This window comes from Sminthopsis crassicaudata, chromosome 6 (assembly GCF_048593235.1).
Source record: "Sminthopsis crassicaudata isolate SCR6 chromosome 6, ASM4859323v1, whole genome shotgun sequence".
Taxonomy (NCBI): domain Eukaryota; kingdom Metazoa; phylum Chordata; class Mammalia; order Dasyuromorphia; family Dasyuridae; genus Sminthopsis; species Sminthopsis crassicaudata.
This window is the reverse complement of record NC_133622.1, coordinates 205,171,204-205,196,203: the sequence shown is the minus strand read 5'-3', so window position 1 is coordinate 205,196,203 and position 25,000 is coordinate 205,171,204. Positions and strand designations below refer to the sequence as shown.

General features: G+C 33.4%; 1 protein-coding gene across 4 annotated transcripts in view; it reads left to right on the top strand.

Moving 5' to 3' along the window:
- The window catches only part of SBF2 (SET binding factor 2), a 448,846-nt gene that overhangs the window by 150,888 nt on the left and 272,958 nt on the right, over positions 1 to 25,000 (top strand). For all 4 annotated transcript variants that reach the window (XM_074273454.1, XM_074273453.1, XM_074273452.1 and 1 more), the window contains exon 3: positions 12,911 to 13,048. In XM_074273454.1, coding sequence (XP_074129555.1) covers positions 12,911 to 13,048 — 138 coding nt within the window. The remainder of the gene's footprint in view (positions 1 to 12,910; positions 13,049 to 25,000) is intronic.

The following is a 25,000-nucleotide window of genomic DNA, read 5'->3' as shown; positions in this document are numbered from 1 at the left end:
TATGAGCTAGAGGTAAGAACAATGTAAAAATATGAGAACTTTAGCTATTTTGCATGTGTAAAAAATTCTAGTAGAGTGGGATGGGAATTAAAAGTGGAAAAGCCCCAATTTAGAGAATTCCGAATTGTCTTTGTCCAGGAAGTTAGTAAAATTCCCATGTTTAAAATTTATCAGAAGGAAAGGTCACACAAGGTCATGAAAGAAAACCCACCTTACTTCCCATGTGCAAATATTGATTTTGAACATAGTCTTCAGAAAAGGGAATTTTTATGACTAACCGGAATTTTTTATTTTTTAAGTATTTTCAGTAACTACTTCCTGAAGTTAATATTCAGGTATATTTTGTTTTCCTGAAATTTGCTAAGTTTTGAGAAGTGAGCAGGTTTGGGATACCTAGAAGAACTAAAAATGACTTTACAAGTGATCATATCTTTGGTTTCACATGAAGCATACAAAACTTCATATGTATTTCCCCCTTCACTTAGAAATTGTTTACATGTTAGAATTGTTTTCATTAAGAATGTCTGCTTTTGGGCAGCTCCGTGGTGCAGTAAATAGATCATCAGCCCTGAAGTCAGGAGGACCCAAGTTCAAATGTGGTCTCAGACACTTAATACTTCCTAGCTGTGTGACTCTGGGAAAGTCTCTTAACCCCAAGTGCCTCAGGGGAAAAAAAGAATGTTTGCTTAATAAATTTGTTATAAAATGATGCAGTGATGCAGAGAGTCTTGTAAAATTATGTTTGGCAGTTCTTACCATGCATTTATATCTACCTTAGTTGTAGGTTGATTTCAAAAGGAGCCCTGAAGAAAGTCTGTTGAACTCTCCTAAATATGTCTATGATATAATCATTATACTCTATATTGTAAATAGTTTTGCTCTTCTGACAGATAATTTCAAAAAAAGAACTAATCTGAGACTAAGGCTTTCTTGTCAAGAATAAAAATAAATCCTTGATTAAAATGCTATTATTTGCCAGAAAAATACTGGGTTTTAGTTTTTACTGAAAGGTTATTTTACTGTGAGATATACAAAATTAGAAAACCAAGATATACTGCATGTGTTTTCTTATTTTGAGAGGATAGTTAGTTTAGTTTATCATGCCACTTCCTTTAGATGATTTAGAGTGTGTGTGGGGGAACTTAGAAATCACCTGACCAGTTCTCTCATAGCTAAGGAAACTGAGAATCAGACCCAGACAAATTTTTAAGTAGCATAGCTGAGATTCGCTGAATCTAAATTCAGTGCTCTTTCAAGTACACCATGATATTTTCTTTTGAAAATTACTTTTCAATTATTTGAAAATATATTTTTACTTTTCCATTCCAGTTTCCCCTTTTCCCCCATCCAAAATCTAAACCAAAAATGTCTATATGTGAGGAATTGAACATGTTTTGACAGCATTCCAAACATAAATGACTTATATTATTATTTATTATTATTTTGTATTATCTGTACTTAGTCCCCTTTTTTGGGGAACCAGGTAATAATAGATTGACTAAATAGAATAATATAGAGTAGTACAAATACTGTCAGATTTACTGGAAATATTGATTTTTTTGCAGAACTCTTCCCCCCCCCCCCCTTTTATTCCTTGTTAAGGAATAGCCTTCGGAGGGTTTGAGAGGAGGAAGGATATATATTCACAAATGAAGATGACATAAAAACAAAAGATATCAGTGCATATTTTTAAAAACAAAGCTTTTTGGAATTTGGGCAGGATTTAAAATCAAACTCCCTGGCCTTTCTTTAGTTTGCAGACTTAAGCCCATAAATATAAGGAGGGAAGGAGTCATTAAGAGGCCATTAAGTATAGATCTCTCAGGATGGTTAGGAGGGAAGGAATCACTAAGAGGCCATTGAGAATAGATCTCTCAGGGAGGTTACATGGCTTGTTCAAGATAATCCAGGTAGCAAATATCAGCAGATGAATTTGAGTCCAGGACCTATGATTCCAGAAGCAGTGCTCTTTCTACTCCGTATTGTGTCTCATTCTCTCTACTTTTTTTTTGAGAAAGAGAAATCATTAAGACTAGATTTGCCCTATCACAGTTCTTTGGCTCTCTCTCCTATTCACCATGTTTTCTCAAAAATTACTGTTAATGCAGCAATTATATCTTCCCCTTCTTTCAGTGTTTAGTTCATTGGGCCAGGTGACTAGAATTCATCTCTGTCTTACTTATTATGGGCATCAAATTCCTACTAGCCATTTTTATTCTCTCCTTTTCAGCCCAAAGATAATTTGACTTGACAGAAGACCCAGAAGCAAACAAGAGCTGAGCAGCAATTTCTCCTCTATGCTATTCCTTAACATCCTGCTTGCCCTGAGCAGCAGCTTGTCCTTTCTTATTATCTTATAGTCTGATGATGGGAGAGAACTTCTAGAGCTCTTTCTTCCATCAGTGAGGTTTGGCTATTAGAATTTCCTTTGTATACATTGTCCTTGGATTTGACTGGCACTTTCTTTTTTATTTTTTATTTATTTTTATTAAAGCTTTTTATTTACAAAACATATGCATGGGTAATTTTTCAGTATTGACCCTTGCAAAATCTTCTGTTCCAAATTTTCCTCTCCTTACCCTCACTCCCTCCCCTAGATAGCAGGTATGTTAAAGTATATATTAAATACAATCTATATACATATTTATACAGTTGCTGCACAAGAAAAATCAGATCAAGGAGGAAAAAAGAAAAGCCTAAGAAAGAAAACAAAATACAAGCAAACAACAACAGAAAGAGTGAAAATGCTATGTTGTGGTCCATACTCAGTTCCCTCAGTCCTCACTGAACAAGTGGAACTGGTTTGAATCATCTCATTGTTGAAGAGAGCCACGTCCTTCAGGATTGATTGTTGTATAGTCGTCTTGTTGTTATACACGGTGATCTCCTGGTTCTGCTCATTTCACTGAGCATCAGTTCATGTCTCTCCAGGCCTCTCTGAAATCATCCTGCTGATTGTTTCTTACAGAACAGTAATATTCCATAACACTCATATACCACACCTTATTCAACCATTCTCCAATTGATGGGCATCCATTCAGTTTCCAGTTTTTTGCCACTACAAAAAGGGCTGCCACAAACATTTTTCCACATGTGGGTCCCTTTCCCCCCTTTAAAAATCTCTTTGGGATATAAGTCCAGTAGAAACACTGCTGGATCAAAGGGTATGCAGTTTGGTAACTTTTTGAACATAGTTCCATTCTCCAGAATGGTGGGATTCGTTCACAATTCCATCAACAATGTATCATTGTTCCAGTTTTCCAACATTTGTCTAAATGGCACTTTTTGAGATGCAGTTTGATGGAATTGAAATACTAGACTTCAAGAATTGTTTTAGCACTTTCATTTATTTCCTAGGTGATCTTGAGTTCTATGAGCATAAGTTTTCTCCTCTATAAAAACAGTAATAAATCATTGATAACAAAATGTTGAAAGGGCTTTTAAACACATCTGCAATCTACAATTCCTGCTTCATTCTGTAGTCTATTACTTTATACCATCTTGTTCATACCATTTCCCATGTCTGAAGAAGATGTTCTCATGTCCCTTCCCATGTCCCTCAATATGCATTTTGTAGATATTATTCTCCTCCTTCTATATTCAGCTCAGGTGCTTCCTGAACTTCACCCTATTTTCTCTGATCCCAGAGCAGCTAGAAGTGATTCCTCCTTCCCATGAGTATTAGCTTACTTAGGACTTAAAGTACAGTATAATATTAGGAGCTGCAGCTCCTTCTGAAAGTTCCTACGATGTCTGGTACCATCAAATGATATAACATGAGAAGCAAAGATAACTTTATTAATAGAAAGAACACTAAAGAAGACATGTTGCCATCTTCATGCTGTTGCCCCTGAAGGATCCTGGACCTTCCTATCTAAGATGGTTTCTGGTTTCACTAATAGAAAGAATGTTATTCTGCGTGTGATTTAGTTACTTTTTCAGTTGTTCTAGTCTTGTCTCATGCTTTGTGATCGTATTTGTGACCTCTTAGCAAAGACACAGGAATAGTTTGCCATCTTCTCCAGTTCATTTTATAGATAAGGAAACTGAGGCAAACAGGGTGAAATGACACAGCTAGTGAGTATCTGACTTGAACTTAGGAATAAGTTTTTCTGACCCCAGGCCCAGTCTTTTGTCTACTGCTCCACCTAGCCACCCTATTTAATTACAACAGAATATAAAGTTTTTGGTTATTGGACAAAGATTTCACATTGAGAATCAACATTTAAAGTAATCTTTTTAGTTAAAAAGTATATAGATATAGATATAGATAGTTAAAAAGTAAAAGTTTTTTGTGACATACATTGATACTGTCTTTCCTCGCTGCTCATTTTTACTAAGGAATCCCAAAGGAACAATGCAGACATTTCTGGCATATTTTATAGGCTTCTGGAGCAAAAGACTGTCAACTAGTGAGCACATTGCTAACTATGACCCTCTTTGTTCTTAGATAGACTGGTCCTTGGGTAGCAGATAACCTATTGCTGGCACCTCATCAAAGCTTTTCTAACTCAGAAAGACTGAACTTTGCTGATTTCAGTCAACTAACAAGCATTTAATAAGTCCTTACTATGTGACTGGCATGAGTGATACAAAGAAAAAAATGGAACAATACTTACCCTTCAGGATCTTACATCCCAGAGTCACTATTATCATAATGAAAGTATTTCTCCTTTTTTATTTGCAAAAATTTTATTTTTCCTTGATGTGTATAAGGTCTCAAGTATGAAGATGACTGACAAGTTTTAGTTTTCTGCTATTATATGAGAACATATTTACATACAAACAATACAAAAATCTCACAAATTAACTAGATGCACAAATTTACAATTAGGGAAATAGATTTTTTTCCAGCTCAAGATTTAGTAACTTATCCCCATTACGTTGAAGGAAAATAGCAAGTTGAAGAAAAACAAAAACAAAAACACTGGCCTCTATGGCTTTGTATTTTAAAATGTCCCTATGACAATTTGTCACATTCATTCATGAGTTCTTATTGGTCTCAGTAAAGAAAATCTGGAATAATTGGTTCTTACCATTCTGAAAATATGAACTTTTGATTCTCTGCACAGAGCTGATGCTCTATATAATAAATTGAATAGCTAGTAAGTCTTAATCATATTATATTGCCAGGTCAATTCTTTACAGAGAAATTAATCCTTAACATTATTGTCACTTGAAAGAACTTATATCAGTATTTAGATCAAAGATATGTACAAGTTATGTTAAAATGTATATCAAGGGAACATTTAATTTGAATATAGGGTTAAGTCATTATTGGTTTAAAAATCTAAGAAGGGATGATTGTTTAGTATTAAATACAAATTTCATCAAAGACAAAGGTTTGTTTTTGTTTTTGTTTTTTCCCAAAGTCTTATTCCAATTTTATGAGTTTTATGTGAAGTCTATAGTTGCCATGGCAAATTTATTATTTGCTACACATCTGCTATCAGTTCAGTTAGGATCATTTGTAGCAGACATTTTCCTAGAGAAAAACATAATACTTTATGCATGAAAGCAATCTTTTTTTGTACTATCCATGACATATTTTTTGGATAATAAGGTACCCCATCAAAATATTACTGTTCTTAATGACAATGAAGGGTGTGAGATCGTTTTGACTGTCTAGTTTTCACCATTTTATATCCTGCACCTGTAATAGCATATTTCTTCCTGTTTGCCAATAAAGTCATTAGGGAGGGAAAAAATCATGTTTTTATCCTGTTTGCTCAATCCTTATCATTCTATTAACAATATTTCAGTGACTCTTCTCTTTTACCAGCTGTTTAAACATTCCTTCGTAACCCTAGCATGATCAAGAATTGTAATGTCCATCCCTTCTTCAAATATCTTACCCTTGACACATCTTTTAGGGGAAAAAATGTATCTAATTGCTGAAATAGCTTGATTGTCTAATATTGCGATACTGTAGAATTTAAAGACTTGGTCCTATGGTAAGTTAGTTTTATGAGGGTATTTTTTGTAATGATAAATTGGATCTTCTGTAGCTAAAGAAATTGTTTTGTCACTGAATAATCCTACAAGGGCCTTCAGAGAGATAATAACATAATAACTAAAAACATGGAAAGGGCCTTGGCACAAGTCAAATCTGTGAGCATAGTAAAATGTAGGGGAAGAACCCTCATAGAGAGGTTGGCCACAGTACTGTGAGATACAGTGAGATTATAAACTAAAACTTCCATTCAGAGGAAATTGAGGAAGTTATACTATTCAATTATCTGTCCCTGTCATTTACTTTTGTAAACTGTTTTAGGTCAATAAATTTGAAGAGATATAGAGGTTAAATAAATTTAGATCTTTCTAAAAATTATTTTTGAAACAAAGCTCTGCTGCATAATGGAAAATCTTGAAATGGAAAATATGAAAAGTTTGAATTTTTCTAGGAAAAATTCTAAATTATGTCACATAATTGTTCAAGAAATTCCTCTTGATTCATTCTTGCCAAAGATTTTTTTGAACCACTTCTTTTGTATTCTGGATAAGACAAAAATATATCAAGTAAGATAAAGAGGCATGATCTCTGATGGATAATATTCTGGTATTGGAGGCAGGATTTTTAACCATTTTTTAACCATTAAAACAAGGAATTTTGACAAACTTAAAAAATTTTAACTTGCAAATTCTTTCATTTTTATTTTAAAACTTATGAAATTCAGAAGTGAGGAAATGAGTGAAGCTCTTGGGAAACTAAATGTGGATATGATATAGAAGGAAGATTGTAGAATGTTAGATATTTGTCATTAACTTGTGAGATTATTTTATTTGGCTTTCTCTTGAAATTAGAGATGTAAGACATTTCACTTTTTTTCAGTTTTATTATTATGAAGCAGTATTGATGCTTATAAATAGTGCTGAAGTACTAGCTCTGTCCTATGTGAAGTTATTTTATGATATCCATTAAATATACCTCCCATAGAATAAAATCATATTTAGTTTTCCTCTTTTTAAAAAGTCAACAATTTTTGTGTAACTTGAACAGTTTTAACATATAGCCTATATGAACTCCAGTAAAAATTTGAGAATCAATTGGGGAAAAAAATGAGTTGGCAACATGTCATTGTGATTCAGAGTGTATCATGGAGCTCCATGAATCTATTACTATCTCAGTGATCAACTTACCCAAGGGCCTATTAGCCTCCGAGACATTTTATACTATTTAAGCTCAAATAAAACTAATTAATATCAAGTAATTAATTACTTTACAGGGAAGTCACCTCTTCTTTGTAGAGTATGGTTTTGCTTGTATCAGGATTCCTGGAAAACTGAATGAGTAATTAGAAGTTTAGTGAACATAGCAAAGGGAATAAGATGGTGTAAAAAGCTACCCTGATGAATTCTCTCTCATTGATCACATTTTAGTATTCTAGAACTCTTCAAACTGGTTCAAATATATGCTGTGCTATAACATTAGAACTCTTTGGAAGAGGGAAAATATGTGCAGCATACCCATACAAATGTGGGGCCAGGGGAGAAAGACCATAGACTTCATTCATAATCTAGAGTTGTAGAGGCAGAAGGAGAGAAGAAACATATTCTTTCTGTTCTTCTTTTCTTCCTCCCTTCTCTTTACTTTCCTTTTCCCTGTTCTTTGCTTTCTGTCCCTCTTCTCCCTGGTTACCTCTATTTAGGATGGACCTTTAGGATTTCATCACCATAAATAGGTCTTGGGCAGAGAGGTGTTGCTGTGTGGATAGATTGCCAGACCTGGAAACAGGAAGATTCATTTTTCTGAGATCAAATCTAATGTCAGATAACTTCCTAGTAGTGTGTCTCTGAGAATGTCATTTAAACCCTATTTGCCTCAGTTCCTCAACTGTAAAATGAATTGGAGAAGGAAATCGCCAATTACTCCAGTATAATTGTCAAGAAAATCCCAAATGGGGTCATGGACAATCAGTGGACTGAACTAATAGGGAGTTCCTGGTAAAGGGTGTTTTCTCTACTGATGCAAATCAGCCTCTGTTCTCTCCTCCTAAGAGTCTTAGAGAGATCCTAGGGTACTGAACAGTTAGCTATTTGGCTTTCTCAGGTTCTATGTGGAATAGTTAGGATTTGAATCCAGATCTTCTTCACTTTGAACCAGGTCTCTAGGAGACTAGGTGGTGCAGCAGATTGAGTACAGACCCTGGAATTAGGAGAACCTGAATTCAAATCCAGTCTCAGATAGTATCTGTGTGATCCTGAGCAATCTGTGAAATGGGAATCTTAATAGTATCTATTTCAGAATGAAATAAGCTACTATTTGTAAAGTTCTTATCATAGTACCTGGGATATATGAGCTTCTTAATAAATATTTTTTTCCCTTCCACAATTTCCCTATCCGATGTACCATGTTGTCTCACTCTGTATTTAAACTAATCTAGTAATATGGCCCTTTGGGCTTGAAATATATTGATCAAATCTATAAACTGAAGGAAAGAGAGGAAGGGAACAGAATCACCCAAAGTTAAAAAGCTTTGGGGGCAAGAGGAACTGGTAATGAAACAAGAAAATTTTTATATTAAAAAACATAATATGAAGGAGTATAGCCTAAGCGCCTAGGTGGCCCAATGGATAAAGCACTGAGTCTGGAGTCAGGAAGACATGAATTCAAATCCAGTTTCCTTTAGGAGCTGGGTTGACCACTTCTCTTGGCCCCAGTTTCCTCATCTGTAAAATGTACATAATAATAGCAAAAGCCTCCTTGAGTTGTGAGGCTTAAATGAAGTAATATTTGTAAGATACTTAACAAAGTGACTGGCACATAGGAAGTGCTATGTAAATGCTAATTATTGCTATTATTCTTTTTGGTTGAAAAAGTATTGGATTTGAAATCAGAAGACCTGGATTCAAACTTAATTTTGCTGTTTACTCCAAATTTGTCTGTAGGCAAGTTAGCCTTTCAGAGCTTCAGTTTCGTCATCTATAAAATGAAATCATTGTATTAGATGGAATTCTAACTAACATATTTTGATCCTAATTCATATAAAAGCCAAAATAACCCTGTGACTCAAAACTCACAAGCTTCTGGTCTGGACCCATGTGCTTTCTGATCTACTAATAATGACTCAGCGCACATCATGTCAAGGCTTTGGCTAGCCCTTGGATTGGGAAACTCACTAGCTAAAAGGCAGTTTTTTCCCATTATTTCCATTCTAATTGTTAACAAGTTTTTTCCATATACCATGGTTGAATTTGGTCCTATACCTTCTAATCATCATCCCCATCTCTTCCTTCTGGACCAGGTAGAACAATGAAAGAAGCTTCATATTCAAAATCAAAGAATTTGGGTTCCAGTCCTGGCCCTGCAGCCAGGATTTTTTTTTTTTTTTTTTTTTTTAAACAAGGCTATGGGATGAATTGACCTATGAGACCCATCATCTTTAAATCAAGGATTCTATAGGCTTGACTTCACATGAGAACGTGTCTTTGGCCTCCCTTTCCCACAATTTTCTTCTCCAAGCTAAATATCCCATTTTTTAAAAAAAACTGATCTTCATTGACACGAAATTAGGTCTCTGCCAACTTGATTGTCCTTTCTTTGGGTGTTCTGAACTATTACTATTATGAAAGTTTTTCAGGATTTGGAGACAGCAGTCTCATATTTCCCTTTTATCAACTGTTTTCTATTCTGAATATTCTCTAACAGATACAAGTATTTGTTTCCATATCCCTTTCTCTTCTAGTTGTCTTTATTTTGATGACCACTTAAATAAATATAGTCTCTAGATTCTCACAGTAGATTGAGTTATTAGCATAGAGTAAGGAATGATGTCTAGGATCTGCATACTTTATTTCTATAAAATAGAAAATTCTTCTGCAGCCTAAAATCATTTTAAATGTTCTGGAAACTAGATCATTGACTCAAATGATGATTTAATGGGCTCAAGCTTGTTGTCACCTAAATCACTTTTAAAAAAATATATGAGTTATTACCAAACTATTTTCCCCATTTTCTACTTCCTTAATTGATTTTTGAACCTAAAAACAGGATTTTACATTTATTGATATTTAGATTTTCAAACTGGACGCTATTTGGAGACTTCCTTTATTCATCTTTTTGGATTGTTTGTCATATTGCCTAGCCTGTGGCAGCAGCTTTATAAACTTTATTAACTTTGACTTGCATGAAGCTGTCAGGGTGGAATTGTGCTCTGTTGTTTACAGATATTTTCTAGGGTTTTCTTTTTTTTTTCTGATGTGATTAATTCTGGGAGAATTTCTGAGACATCAGGCAGAAAGAAGCCCAACGAGTTTATCCTACCATGGGGGCCTCCAAAATAGGGCTTTTCTAGATCTGAAAGCATATAAATGCTTTCTCCCAAATAGAAAGCTTTTTAAAAATTATTTTTGGACAGAACTCTTTAAAAATATGCATCCGTATTTTAAATAGGAAATAGTTATTGTCTATTGACTTACACTTTAAAATTAAGAAAAATTAAGGTAGATGATTAGGACTGTTTTACTAATTTATTGAGTTACCTGCAAAAAGTGTTGTATTAGTTGGCTATAATTTTTCATTTCATAACTTTAGCACATTGTATAACTCTCCCCCCCAAAAAAGTGGCAGGATTTTTATTTTGTAAAGAAGTGGAATGTGCTAGTAGCAGCTTATACTGGTTTTAGAAATAGTCAGGCTTTCACCTTTGTTCTTTCTGTGTAAGTTAATACTAAATACAAGTGAAGAGAAGTGCAAATGAGAAAGAAGGTGTGATCAGGAATCCCAATAAAGAGAAATACCTAGGGCATGAGATATTGCTGAGTTGTGTGGAAAGTGTTTTGTAAACTTTATAACCCTTTATAAATGTGAACTATTATTAGTGGGAATAGAAAGTAACTCTTGTTAGTCATAAATAGATAAGAGGAACAGAGAATAGTCTACCTCTCAGACCTGTGGAGGAGGAAGGAATTTATGACCAAAGGAGAACTAGAGATCATTATTGATCACAAAATATAAGAATTTAATTACATCAAATTAAAAAGCTTTTGTACAAACAAAACTAATGCAAACAAGATTAGAAGGGAAGTAACAAATTGGGAAAATATTTTTACAATTAAAGGTTCTGATAAAGGCCTCATTTCCAAAATATATAGAGAACTGACCCTAATTTATAAGAAATCAAACCATTCTCCAATTGATAAATGGTCAAAGGATATGAACAGACAATTCTCAGATGATGAAATTGAAATTATTTCCACTCATATGAAAGAGTGTTCCAAATCACTACTGATCAGAGAAATGCAAATTAAGACAACTCTGAGATACCACTACACACCTGTCAGATTGGCTAAGATGACAGGAACAAATAATGCAGAATGTTGGAGGGGATGTGGGAAAACTAGGACACTGATGCATTGTTGGTGGAGTTGTGAAAGAATCCAGCCATTCTGGAGAGCAATCTGGAACTATGCCCCAAAAGTTATCAAACTGTGCATACCCTTTGACCCAGCAGTGCTACTACTGGGCTTATATCCCAAAGAAATACTAAAGAGCTGAAAGGGACCTGTATGTGCCAAAATGTTTGTGGCAGCTCTTTTTCTAGTGGCTAGAAACTGGAAGATGAATGGATGTCCATCAATTTAATTATGGTATATGAAGGTTATGGAATATTATTGCTCTGTAAGAAATGACCAGCAGGAGGAATACAGAGAGGCTTGGAGAGACTTACATCAACTGATGCTGAGTGAAATGAGCAGAACCAGAAGATCACTATACACTTCAACAACAATACTGTATGAAGATGTATTCTGATGGAAGTGGATATCTTCAACATAAAGAAGATCCAACTCACTTCCAGTTGATCAATGATGGACAGAAACAGCTACACCCAGAGAAGGAACACTGGGAATTGAGTGTAAACTGTTTGCACTATTGTCTTTCTATCCAGGTTACTTATACCTTTGGAATCCAATTCTTAACGTGCAACAAGAAAATTGGATTTACCCACATATATTGTATCTAGGTTATACTGCAACACATTTAATATGTATGGGATTGCCTGTCATCTGGGGGGGGGGCGGGGAAAATTTGGAGAAATGAATGCAAGGGATAATGTTGTAAAAAAAAAAAAAGATTACTCATGCATATGTACTGTCAAAAAATTATAATTATAAAATTAATGAAAAAATAAAAAAATTTTAAAAAAGAAAGTAACTCGTGTTAAGGTACAGTTGTATAAATAAGATCAGAAAATGAGACAATACTACAGAATTATTTCCAGTTCTTATTTTCTGTCACATATATTTTGAGAAACTTTGCTAGATTGTTCTTTTATTTATGTTGAGCTGAAAATTAAGTTCGTGAGCCTCTGAGTGAACAATCATTTTTTTTTTCAACTTGATAGCCTTTGCTATTTTTATTAATTACTCAAGAATAATCTTCATCCTCAAACCACCCAGTTCTATCCTTTTTTCTTCATTTTCTAAAAACAAAAATCTCTTTCTTTTTTGCCTTCCCTTATAATGGTATCCGTAGAAAATTCAGGCCATCCTTATAAAACAATATTCATGTCAATGAAAATGCCAGATTTTATGAGGTTCTAAATGAAATTTGACTTATTTTATGTTGTAAGAGATAAATATGGGTTAAATGGATAGTAAAGCCTAGGTCATTAATAAATAACTCAGTTAAAGAAAATTATATATAGACACATGCATGTGTGTGCTTGTATATGTACATGTAGACATATGTATATATATATTTTTTTATATGTAAGTTATACATTAGCATATAACTTGTATATATCATATGTAGGCATATATTTAGCAATATATGTATTAAGCTATTATGTTTAAAATTGCATTAAAATTTGGAATACCCTGTATTCCTTTTTAATAATTATATAGTGTTGATTTTTCATTATTTTTTCAAAATTAAATTATAAACTCTTCTTTTCTTTTTCCCAATTAGTTTTGTCAGCCTGGAGGATGGCAACTGTCTAGAGAGAGGAAGCAGCCAACGTTCTTCGTGGTTGTCCTGACAGATATTGACTCAGATCGGCATTATTGCTCATGTCTAACTTTCTATGAGGCAGACATTAACCTCCAGGTAAAATACCTTAATAGCAGAAATTCAATTCAATTTAATTGAATTAAAACAAACATTTATTTAATAGCTACTACATCAAAGACATTATGAACACAAAGATGAAAAACAACAGTATCTGTCCTCTAGGAATTTACAGTAAAGTATGGAAGGATGGTGAGTTATATACATAAGAAAATATGATGCAAATTAGATTATACTGAATGAAGCATTTTTGTTGTTGTTCAGCATGGACTTTGTTGACATAGTATTCTTGGCAAAGATCCCAGAGTGGTTTGGAATTGAGACAAACAGGGGGTAAGTGACTTTCTATCACAACTAGTAAGTATCTGAGGCTGGATTTGAACTCGGTTATTTCTGACTCCAGACCTGTTCCTCTCTTTACTACCTAGCTGTCTATCCTGAACAAATAGAAAAAAATTAAATAAATGTTACCACAGATTCAAGGGAATATGACCACTTGTGGTTTAGTGGATTAAAGCATCTTGAATTTTATTTGGGAAGCAACTAACTGTTTGGTGGCAGTGTAAGATTGGTCCAAGAAAATTTTCATGTATTTTTACCAGGGATAGGGAGAGGGGAGGGAAAAGAAATGCAATTAAATCTAAGATTTTTGTAGCATTTTCTTATGATTTCCCTAAGATATATTTAGTGAAATAGTGGTTTTAGTTTTTAAGAGGCTAATCTTCAAAAGTAGTGTTATTTTGTATTTAGAAGAAATAGAGACATGTAAAACAGTTACTTTCCATTGTTAAATGGTTCTCTTTGAAAATCTTAATGAAAATTGGTGATTATATTGAATAAAGTGGATATAAATAGTAAGAAAAAATATTTTTATTGCTAAAAACTTGTAATTTTATCTTGGACTCCTTTTTCTTAGGGAAATTTCAAGGAGCACAAAATTTCCTAGTGGTTTGAACAGAGAAAAGCATATATTCTCCTTTAGACCCTTTCCTCTGATAGCAATTTATCATATTAGAATATATAAAATATATATACACATATATATGTATATACGTTCTAAATTCTCTAATAAGAGAAATGAAAATCTTTAAGGTTTCACTTCATATTTGATAAAATTGGCAAAGATGACAAAAGATGGGAATAGTAAAATATTGGAGAGGTAATGGTAGATATGTATTGGTCCAACCATTCTGGAAACCATTTTTGAACTATGCAGTGAGAGTGGTCGAAATTTCCCTACCCTTTAATCCAAAGATTCTACTTATGGGACTATCCACCCAAGGTGGTTATAACATAAAGAAAAACACAGCATATACTCTGCAAAACTCTTTTTATAGTGACATAAGACTGCAGAAAATAAACACCCAGCAAGCAGAGATGGAATAAATCATAAATGCTATGTTTATCTAATATAAGAAATGATCAGTATAATAAAGAAAAACTTGGAATATATATATATTTACAGAAAGCAGAACCAAGGGAATCCATTTACATATAATGATAGTAACATTAAAAATATGTTTAAAGAACTACAATAACAAAGCAGTTGAAATTGAATGACTAAACTGAGAGGGAATTTCAGCCAACCAGAACTGCAGGTGCTGGATTAGGTGACATATAGCCCAAACAGAGCCATGGAGATGAGACATTCATGAAAGTATTTCCACGTTTTTCTGATAGTATCTTACTTATCATTTCTTAAAGCACAATAATATCTATCACAATCATATATAACTGCTTGTTTGGCCATTCCCCAATTGATGGACATCCCTTCATTTTCCAGTTCTTTGCCACAACTAAAAGAGCTGCTATAAATATTTTTGTACATATAAGTCCTTTTCCTTTTTGTTTTTTGTCTCTGCCACCTAGTAGCGGTATTGCTTGGTCAAAGAATATGCATCATTAAATAGTCTTTTGGACCTAGTTCCAAATTGCTCTCCAGAATGGTTGAATCAATATACAACTTCACCAGTAGTACATTAGTGTTTTAATTTTCTCACATTTTCTCCAACATTTGTCATTTTCTCCTTCTGTTAGTCTGACAGCTGTGAGGCAGTAATTTTTAGTTTTTTGAATTTGCATTTCTCTCATCAATAGTGATTTTCATATGACTATAAATAGCTTTGATTACTTTGTCTGAAAACTGCTTCTCTGACTATAAATTGAGGAATGGCTTTCATTTCTATAAATTTGACTGTATAGTTGAGAAATGAAGTTTTTTATCAAAGAAACTATAAATTTTTTTTTTACAGTAATGTATTTCCCTTCATCCTAATTTTACCCATTTATCCTACCTTATCCTTCCTTTTACATTGTACATTCTTAAAAGTATTTTGCTTCTGACTTTTGCCTCTCCCAATTGTCCTCCCTTTTATTAGCTTCCCTACCTCCTTCATTTATGCCCCTCCCTTCCTCCTTTCTTGTATGGTAAGATAGATTTTACACCCAACTGAGTATGTATATTATTCCATCTTTGAATCAATTCCAATAATGAGAATAAGGTTCACATACTCCTTTCCCTGCTTCTCCCGTTTCTCCCTCCATTGTAAAATATTTTAGCCTTCTTTTATATGGCAATATAGTAGCTCAAAAATTTACAACCCTAATTTCCAAAGTATCTACCTTGTCTTCACCCTCTGGCATTATGATGTTTCTAGTTTATTATGACTGAAGAGACTATTGGAAAATTGTCATTTTCTTATGTAGAGAGACAAAAATCATTTCTCACTAACACCATTCTTAGAGATATTCATTTTTATTATATGGAATAATTTATCTCATTCCATCTCTCTCTTTTCTCTTCTCCCAGGGCATTCTTTTTTTCTTATCCCTTGATTTTTTTTTTTTTTTTAAAGATAATCATAGCATTACATTCAACTCACAATTCTGCTTTCTGTCTCTATATACTCCTAACTGTCCTAATAATGAGAAAGAGTTTGGGAGTTATAAATATCATTTTCTGTTGAGACCCTGGATATCTTAGAATAAGCCGAAGTCAGGATAAGCAAAAGTCTTAATTCTTGGTCTTTTGGGGTCGCCCTCAGGGGATTAGATACAGGAATCTTCACACCTCCTTCCTCTCTCTCCACCTCCAAAGAATGATCCCATCTGTCCTACTCCACCCTCTCATCTGTCTCTTTTCCTTCTTTGTCCACACCCATCTGCTTGATAATTTCTTTTAGGCTCCTTTTTTTGATCATGACTTTAAAGTAGTCCAATAATCTCTTGAATTTACTTTCCAAATCTCTTTCAGTTCTTTCCCCAGTGAGATATTTTACATGTACTTCTATTTTTAAATCTTTTGATTTTGATTGCCTTGATGTCTCATTAGCTTCTATTTGCTTATTTCTAACTTTAAGAAATTATTTTTTTCAGTGAGCTTCTGTATCTTCTTTTCCTTTTTGTTGATTCTACTTTTTTAAGGAGTTTTTCTCTTCATTGAATTTTTATATATCTTTTTCCATTTAGCCAATTCAAATTATTCTTTTCTTCATTGAATTTTGGTGCCTCATTTTATCATTTGCCTCTTTACCATTCTCTTTTTTAAGATGTTATTTTCTTCAGTATTTTTTTGGAAGGGGAGTGTCTCCTTTACCAAGCTATTGACACTTTTTACATCATTTTCTTATCTCACTCCCATTTCTCTTCCCAGTTTTTCCTCTACCGTTCTTCCTTGATTTTTAAAAATCCTTTTTGAGTTTTTCCATGACCTGAGACCCATTCATATTTTTCTTGGGGGCTCTGTATTCAGGAATTTTGATTTTGTTGTCTTTTTCTACGTGTGTATTTTGATTTTCCTTGTCATCATAGTATCTTTATACAGTCAGAATTTGTTTCAGTTTTTTGCTCATTTTCCATCCTATTTCTTGATTTTAATTTTATGCTGAAGTGGGGAAATTTTCAAATGGAGGGGAACTGTCCCATGATTGAGGGTTTTTTGGTGCAGCTTTTTTCATAGGTAATTCTGGGACCTGTAAGTTTTTGGCTCTTTCAGGGTAGTATGATCTAGAGAGAAATGCATTTACTACTCTTGACATATGTCTGTGAGTAACCAGAAGCACTCTTTTTTGCTCTGTTCCTGTAAAGAGAGTCCCTGCTCTAGCATGTCCACAATCTAGTGATACTTTTCATTCTAGAATTGCCACCTAGAACGCAACACAGACTGAGTATGGGCAAAGCAATAGAGTCCTACCCCCAATGCCAGCAAAGAGAGCCCTGTAATCTCCTTCTGACCAGTGGTTCTGCTGACCGTCCCCCTTACCATCTGAGGGCTAAGAATTCTGAAATTCAAAGTGGCCAACTGGAAAAGAAAGAATAAAAAAGCTCACTGAAGAAAATAACTCCTTATAAGTAAGAAGTGATCAAGGTTTGTAAACTGTCACTGCTGCCACTGATTTAGTTACCCTGAGGCCTATTCCTGGTTTGCGGGGGAGTGGGGGGGGGGCAATCTGCACCAGTGTGACCTTTCCCAGATATCACACCTCTCTTACCCTGGTGCAAGAGCCCTTTTTTGTTGACCTTTGAAGTTGTCTTGGTCGGGAAAATTGTTTCACTCTGTTTTTTGGGGAGATCTGCTGATATGGAGATGGTGGGAGGTAAGCTCAGACAAGTCCCTTCTTTTACTCCACTTCCTTGGCTCTGCCTTGTCAGTGTTCCATGCTTCAGTGCATAAGTGATCTAGGGATTTGAAGAAACAGTTCTCAAAAGAATATTTGCAAACTATTAGTAATCATAAAAAAGGTTGCTTTGAAGCCCTAATAACAAGAAAAATAAAAATCAACCAACTACAAAATTTTACCTCAAACTAATAAAGATGACAAAATATGAGAATAATGAATTTTGGAAAGATTGTGGAAAGACAGGTACACATAGACTATTGGTGGAGCTGTGCTTTGGTCCAGCCATTTCTTTCCTTTTATTTATTTTTTTATTTTTTTTTATTTTATTTTTTTTATTTTGCCTTTAAAAATGTTTTTATAATAGCTTTTTATTTTTAAAATACATGCAAAGATAGCTTTCAACATTCATCCTTGCAAAACCTTGTGTTCCAAATTTTTCTCCTTTCTTTCCCCTTACCTCCACCCCTAGACAGCAAGTAATCCAAAATAGGTTAAACAGGTTAAATATTCTCAACCTATTTCCACATTTATCATGCTTCACAAGAAAAATCAGGTCAAAAAAGAAAAAAAAAATAAGAAAAAAAGTAAGCAAATAATAAAAAAGATGAAAATACTATGGTGTGATCAACACTCAGTCTCCACAACCCTCTCTCGAGGTACAAATGGGTATCTCGATCACAAGTTTATTGAAATTGGCCTGAATCCCTTCATTGTTAAAAAGAGACAAGTCCATCAGAATTGATCATCAATCACATAATCTTCTTGTTGCTATGTACAGTATTCTCTTGGTTCTACTCACTTCACTCAGAATGAGTTCATATTAATATCTCCAGCCTTTTTTGCAATCCCAGCCGTTTCTAGAAAGCAATTTGGAAGGATCCTAAGAAAGTGATTAAAAGGATCATATTCTTGGACCCAGAGATATCACTGCTACGCATATGCCCCAAGAAGATCAGGGAGAGAAAAGTCCCAAACTTTTTTGGGGACACTTTTTGCTGAGGCAATTGAGGTTAAGTGACTTGCTCAAGGTCACATAGCCAGGAAGTGTTAAGTGTCTGAGTCCAGATTTGAATTCATTACCTACACTTTTGTAGCAGAAAAGAACTAGAAACAAATTAGATGTTAGTCACTTAAAGAATATCTGAATTAATTATTGTACATGAATATAATGCTGTGCTGTGACAAAAATGAATATGAAAAAGTCAGAAAAACATGACAGTATATGAATTTTTGCAAACCAAGTCAAAAAGCATGTGGTGAGGTTTAAAAAAGTCACACTTGGCAAATCACCTGTTCAAGATATTGAGAAAAACTGCAACTGGAAAAGCCATAGGAAAACTTGAGTTCGATACAGGAGTCCTGAGGTGTATTAGAGACAGTGTGCCCCCAAGAGACTGAAGTCAGGAACTTTGGGGTTCCAGACTTTGACTAATATCTCTGTAGGAGAGGTAGAGAAGAAAAGTTAGCAGCAAGGAAAATTATATTTGTCAGCATTTAGTTCCCAGAAATACAAAGAAGTTGATATTTCTCTAAGAAATGTACATTGTTAAAGAAGCATATACAATATAGTAGACATATATAATTCTCTTTTCCCCCTTTTCCCCCCTGAGACTGGGGTTAAGTGACTTGCCCAGGGTCACACAGCTAGGAAATGTTAAATGTCTGAGACCAGATGTGAACTCGGGTCCTCCTGAATTCAGGGCTGGTGCTCTATCCACTGTGCCACCTAGCTGCCCCCGACATATATAATTCTCAGTTCAGCATCACTTTAAATCTAATTTTGTGCTTGATATACTGTTTGATGAATTTTATGAGTGCTTTCTTGCTTCATGTACATGACTGCAATTAGGTTTATGGTAAATCTCAATCTCCAGCAATAATTCCTATTGCAATATTTTATTAGATGCCTCTCAAAACACTTGGGAACTCTTCATGATTAACAGTCATAAGTTGAGGCTAAATTACCTTCCTTTTTTCATAAATACTAAACAGAGAATAAGTAGCTTCCTCTGGATATTTGTACAGAGTTTAAGAGCTCCTTGAATTCTGTAGCCTAGGTTTGGGGAATGTTTCTCTAACTATTGTCTTTGTGATACTTAATAAAATAGTTTTGAAATACTTTTGTAAAAGCTTTTAAAAAAAGAAGAAGCTATATGAGAGGGCAACTCTTTGCTTGTTGTGCAATTTTGAGACCAGAACTGTGACACACTAAAGATAACATCATACATTCTCAATGTGTGTTTTCCCCAACGGTTTCTTTTTTCTCTCTTTCTATGTTATAAGGGTTGACTCTCTGTAAGATGGAGAAAGTATATTATGAAATGTAATATAAATGTAATGTATGATGTAAAAGTAAAAGATATCAATAAACTTTTTTAAAGGCAGACCATAAAAAAATTAAAGTCTGCTTACATTTGATTGGGTTTTTGTTTTTTGTTTTTCTCACATAACAGTGGTGTTTAAGTGTAAATTTGGGAATTAAAGATCCAACTTCTCTATTAAATATTATTAGGCATCGGATAGCCAGAATTTCCAAGCAATTAGATGATTGGGAGTGGGGAAGCAAATGTCCAGGCACCTGGTCTAAAATATGGAACAAACAGTTGATAAGCTAATAATAAACATGAACCAGATGATCTCTGTGGTCCTTGCTATTCTGCAATTTCATGATTCTTCAGTTCTAATTTAGAATTCAGAGAGATTCCCTCATAGATCATTTTGGTTTTAAGATATTTTTCTGGCATGAACCATTTATCTGTGTCCTTAAAAATCTGTTTTTCTTTTATTTTTGGACAATCTAATGAGCTCAAAAATAGATACTTGAATTCCCATTAAGTTTGAATTACTTCATACCATGTATTCTATGACACACTAGTTGGAAGCCTAAAGAAGGACCACCTAGGGACAGATATAATCCAAAATAGAGTTGCGCAACTTTAAGAAGATATATTGTCTTTTTAATATACAGTTATACTTTCAGTAATCACAAAAAATACTTTGGCATTAAATGTGTCAGTAACATTTCCAGAATGATCTATCTAGGAAATCTGATCCCATGTTTTCTTTAGTAATTAATAAGAGATGCTATTTGTTATACAAAAAAGTTATAGCTTATAAAAAAGAACTTATTGGTGTTTCAGTTACTTTAAAATCTTGTCTTAAAAATTTTTTTAATACTTGTTGCAAAACCTAGACCTGATTGTGCAGTTGATATTTTAAGGTCTTAGCCTAAAATATAGTAATATTTTAAAATTTTAGATAATGTGTCAGTATGACTGTTTTCTCCTAAAAGGAAATTAAGTACTCTTCACAGATTGAGCAATTTGAGCCAAGAAATTTAACATTAGAAATGTAACATAGATTTTGGGAAAATATTACAGAGTGCTCAGATAGGACCATATGGCCTAAAATTCAATAGGTCATATCAGCATAAATGAGATGTTCTCAGCAATGGTGTTCTGAAGATACCAAAAATACTTCCAGTGAGAAGAAAAAGAAGAATTTGCCTAAAGAGCATGGATATGTAGGAAATATGTCTATCAAATTGTAGCTTTTAAATATATGTATTGAAGATGAATTGGAGCAATGACAGATAATGAAGAATGAATGCAAAAGTGTTTGCACAATCTTGAGAGCATAGTGACTGTTATATTTAAGATAAAAGAGTATAAACTGAAACTGATCTGATCAGGAAATTATGCACCACGAAAAAAAAATTGTTTTGTTCTAAGCTATTTCAAGAAGAGTAGTATTTTTTTGTTGTTAAAAAAATAAATATTTTATAGTCAATACTCATAAAATCACAGGACTTCATTGTTGGAAAGAACCTCAGAATCGACTTAGTTTGATGTTTACTGGAGCAGGAATCCCCCCAAATACCTATTTTTTCCAGTTCTAATTTTTTTATTAAAGTTTTTTCTTTTCTTTTTTTTTTAATTTTAAGGTAATAATCTTTATTAATTGATAAAAGAGTTCAAAAGACAATGAACTTTTGATTTTTCATTAATTTGCTTCTCAACATATGGATTTAAAAGTCATTTAAAAAAATTTATTAAAGCTTTTTATTTTTCAAAACATGTGTGGACAATTCTTCAACATTAGCCCTTGCAAAATCCTGTGTTCCAATTTCCCCTTTTCCCCCATGCCCTCCCCTAGATGGCAAGTAATCTAATATATGTTAAACATGGTAGAAATATATATATGAAATCCAATATATGTATACATATTTATACAAGTATCATGCCGCATAAGAAAAGAAAGGCAAACACCAACAAAAAGAGTGAAAATGCTACATTGTGGTCCACACTCAGTTCCCACAGTCCTTTCTCTGGGTGTAGAGGGCTCTCTTCATCACAAGATAATTGGAACTGGTCTGAATCATCTCACTGTTGAGAAGAATCACTTCCATCAGAATTGATTATCATATAGTCTTGTTGTTGCCATATACAATGATCTCCTAGTTCTTCTCATTTCACTTAGCATCAGTTAATGTAAGCCTCTCCATGCCTCTCTGAAATCACACTACTGATACTTTGTTACAGAACAATGATATTTCATAACATTCATTTACCATAATTTATTCAGCCATTCCACAAATGATGGGCACTCAGTTTCCAGTTTCTTGCCACTACAAAAAGGGCTATCACAAACATTTTTGCAATGTGGGTCCCTTTCCCTCCTTTAAGATCTCTTTGTTATATATGCCCAGTAGAGACACTGCTGGATCAAAGGATATACATAGTTTGATAGCCCTTTGGGCATAGTTCAAAATTGTTCTCCAGATTGGTTAGATCAATTCACAACTCTATCAACAATGCACCAGTGTCCCACTTTTCCCACATCCCCTCTAATATTCTTCATTATCTTTTCCTGCCATCTTAGCCAATTTGAGAAGTATATAGTGGTACCTCAGAGTTGTCTTAACTTGCAATTCTCTGATCAATAGTGATTTAGAACATCTTTTCATATGGCTAGACATGGTTTTAATTTCTTTATCTGAAAATTATCTCTTCATATCCTTTGACTATTTATCAATTGGAGAATGGCTTGAATTCTTTTTTTTTTTTTTTTTTTTTTTTTTTGAGGTTGGGGTTAAGTGACTTGCCCAGGGTCACACAGCTAGGAAGTGTTAAGTGTTGAGACTAGATTTGAACTCGGGTCCTCCTGAATTCAAGGCTGGTGCTCTATCCACTGCGCCACCTAGCTGCCCCCTTTGAATTCTTATAAATTTGAGTCAAATCTCTTTTAGAAATGAGGCTTTTATAAAAATCTTTAAATGTAAAAATGTTTTCCTAGTTTATTGCTTCCTTTCTAATCTTATCTGCATTAGTTTTGTTTGTATAAAAAAATTTTAACTTAATATAATCAAAATTGTCTATTTTGTGTTTAATAATGAACTTTAGTTTTTCTTTGGCCACATATTTCTTCTTTCTCCACAGATCTGAGAGATAAACTATCCTTTGTTCTTCTAATATGCTTATAATATCACTCCTTATGTCTAAATCATGAACCTATTTCGACCTTATCTTGGTATATGCTGTTAGGTGTGGGTCAGTGCCTAGTTTCTGCCATACTAGTTTCGAATTTTCTCAGCAGTTTTTGTCAGATAGTGAGGTCTTTGGATTTGTCAAATACTAGATTACTATAGTCATTGGCTATTTTGTCCTGTGAACCTAACCTATTCCACTAATCAACTACTCTATTTCTTAGCCAATGCCAAATGGTTTTGATGACCACTAATTTATAATACTTTTAGGTTTGATACAGCCAGGCCAACTTCAGTTGCATTTTTTCATTAGTTCCCTTGAAATTCTTGACCTTTTGCTCTTCTAGGTGAACTTTGTTGTTATTTTTTCTAGATCTCTAAAATAATTCCTTGGGAGTTTAATTGCTATGGCACTGAATAGATTAATTTAGGTAGTATTGTCATTTTTACTATATTCACTTAGTGAGCACTTGATATTTTTCCAATTGATTAGATCTGGCTTTATTTGTGTGGAAAGTGTTTTGTAGTTGTATTCATATAGTTCCTGACTTTGCCTTAGCAGGTAGACTCCCAAATATTTTATATTATAGACAATTATTTTAAATAGAATTTCTCTTTATATCTCTTGCTGTTGGACTTTGTTGGTAATATATAAAAATGCTGATGATTATGTAGTTTTATTTTGTATCCTGCAACTTTGCTAAAGAGAATTGTTTCTAGCAGTTTTTTAGTTGCTTCTCTAGGGTTCTCTAAGTATCATCTGCAAAGAGTGATAATTTGGTTTCCTCATTACCTACTCTAAGTCCTTTAATGTCTTTTTCTTCTCTTATTGCCAAAGCTAACATTTCTAATACAATATCGAATAGTAATGGTAATAATGGGCAACTTTGTTTCATCTCTGATTTCTGAATGGTTCTAGTTTGTCCCCATTATATGTAATGCTTTCTGATGACTTTAAATAGATGCTACTGATCATTTTAAGGAAAACTCCATTTATTCCTATACTCTCTAGTGTTTTTAATAGGAATGGGTATTGGATACTTTTTCTGTATCTGTTGAAATAATCATATGATTTTTGTTAGTTTGGTTATTGATATAGTCAATTATGCTAATATTTTTCTAAATATTTCCTAATGTTCTTGGTATAAATCCTACTTGGTAGTGTAATATCCTAGGGATCTTTTTCTGTAATCTTTTTTGCTAATATTTTATTAATGATTTTTGTACCAATATTCATTAGGGAAATCGGTGTATAATTTTCTTTTTCTGTTTTCATCTAAGTGGTTTAAGTATCAGCACCATATCTATGTTATAAAAGGAATTTGTAGGACTTCTTCTTTCTCTATTTTTTTCAAATAGTTTACATAGTGTTAGAATTAATTGTTCTTTAAATGTTTGGTAGAATTCACATGTAAATCCATCTGGCCTTGGAGATTTTTTCTTAGAGAGTTGATTAATAGTTTGCTCTATTTCTTTCTTTTTTTTTTTAATGGGACTACTTAAGTAATTTATTTCTTCTGTTAATCTGGGCAATCTATTTTTGTAAATATTCTTCCATTTCACTTAGATTATCAAATTTATTGATATACAGTTGGGCAAAATAACTAATTATTTCCTCTTCATTAATGAAAAGTTCTCTCTTTTCATTTTTGAGACTAACAGTTTGATTTTCTACTTTCCTTCTTCTAATCAAATTAACTAAAGGTTCACCTATTTTGTTGGTTTTTTCATAAAACCAACTCTTAGCTTTGTTTATTAGTTCAATAGTTTTCTTACTTTCAGTTTTATTAATCTACCCTTTTATTTTCAGAATTTCAAATTTGTATTTAATTGGGGGTTTTTAATTTGTTCTTTTTTTTTCTAGCTTTTTTAGTTACAAGTCCAATT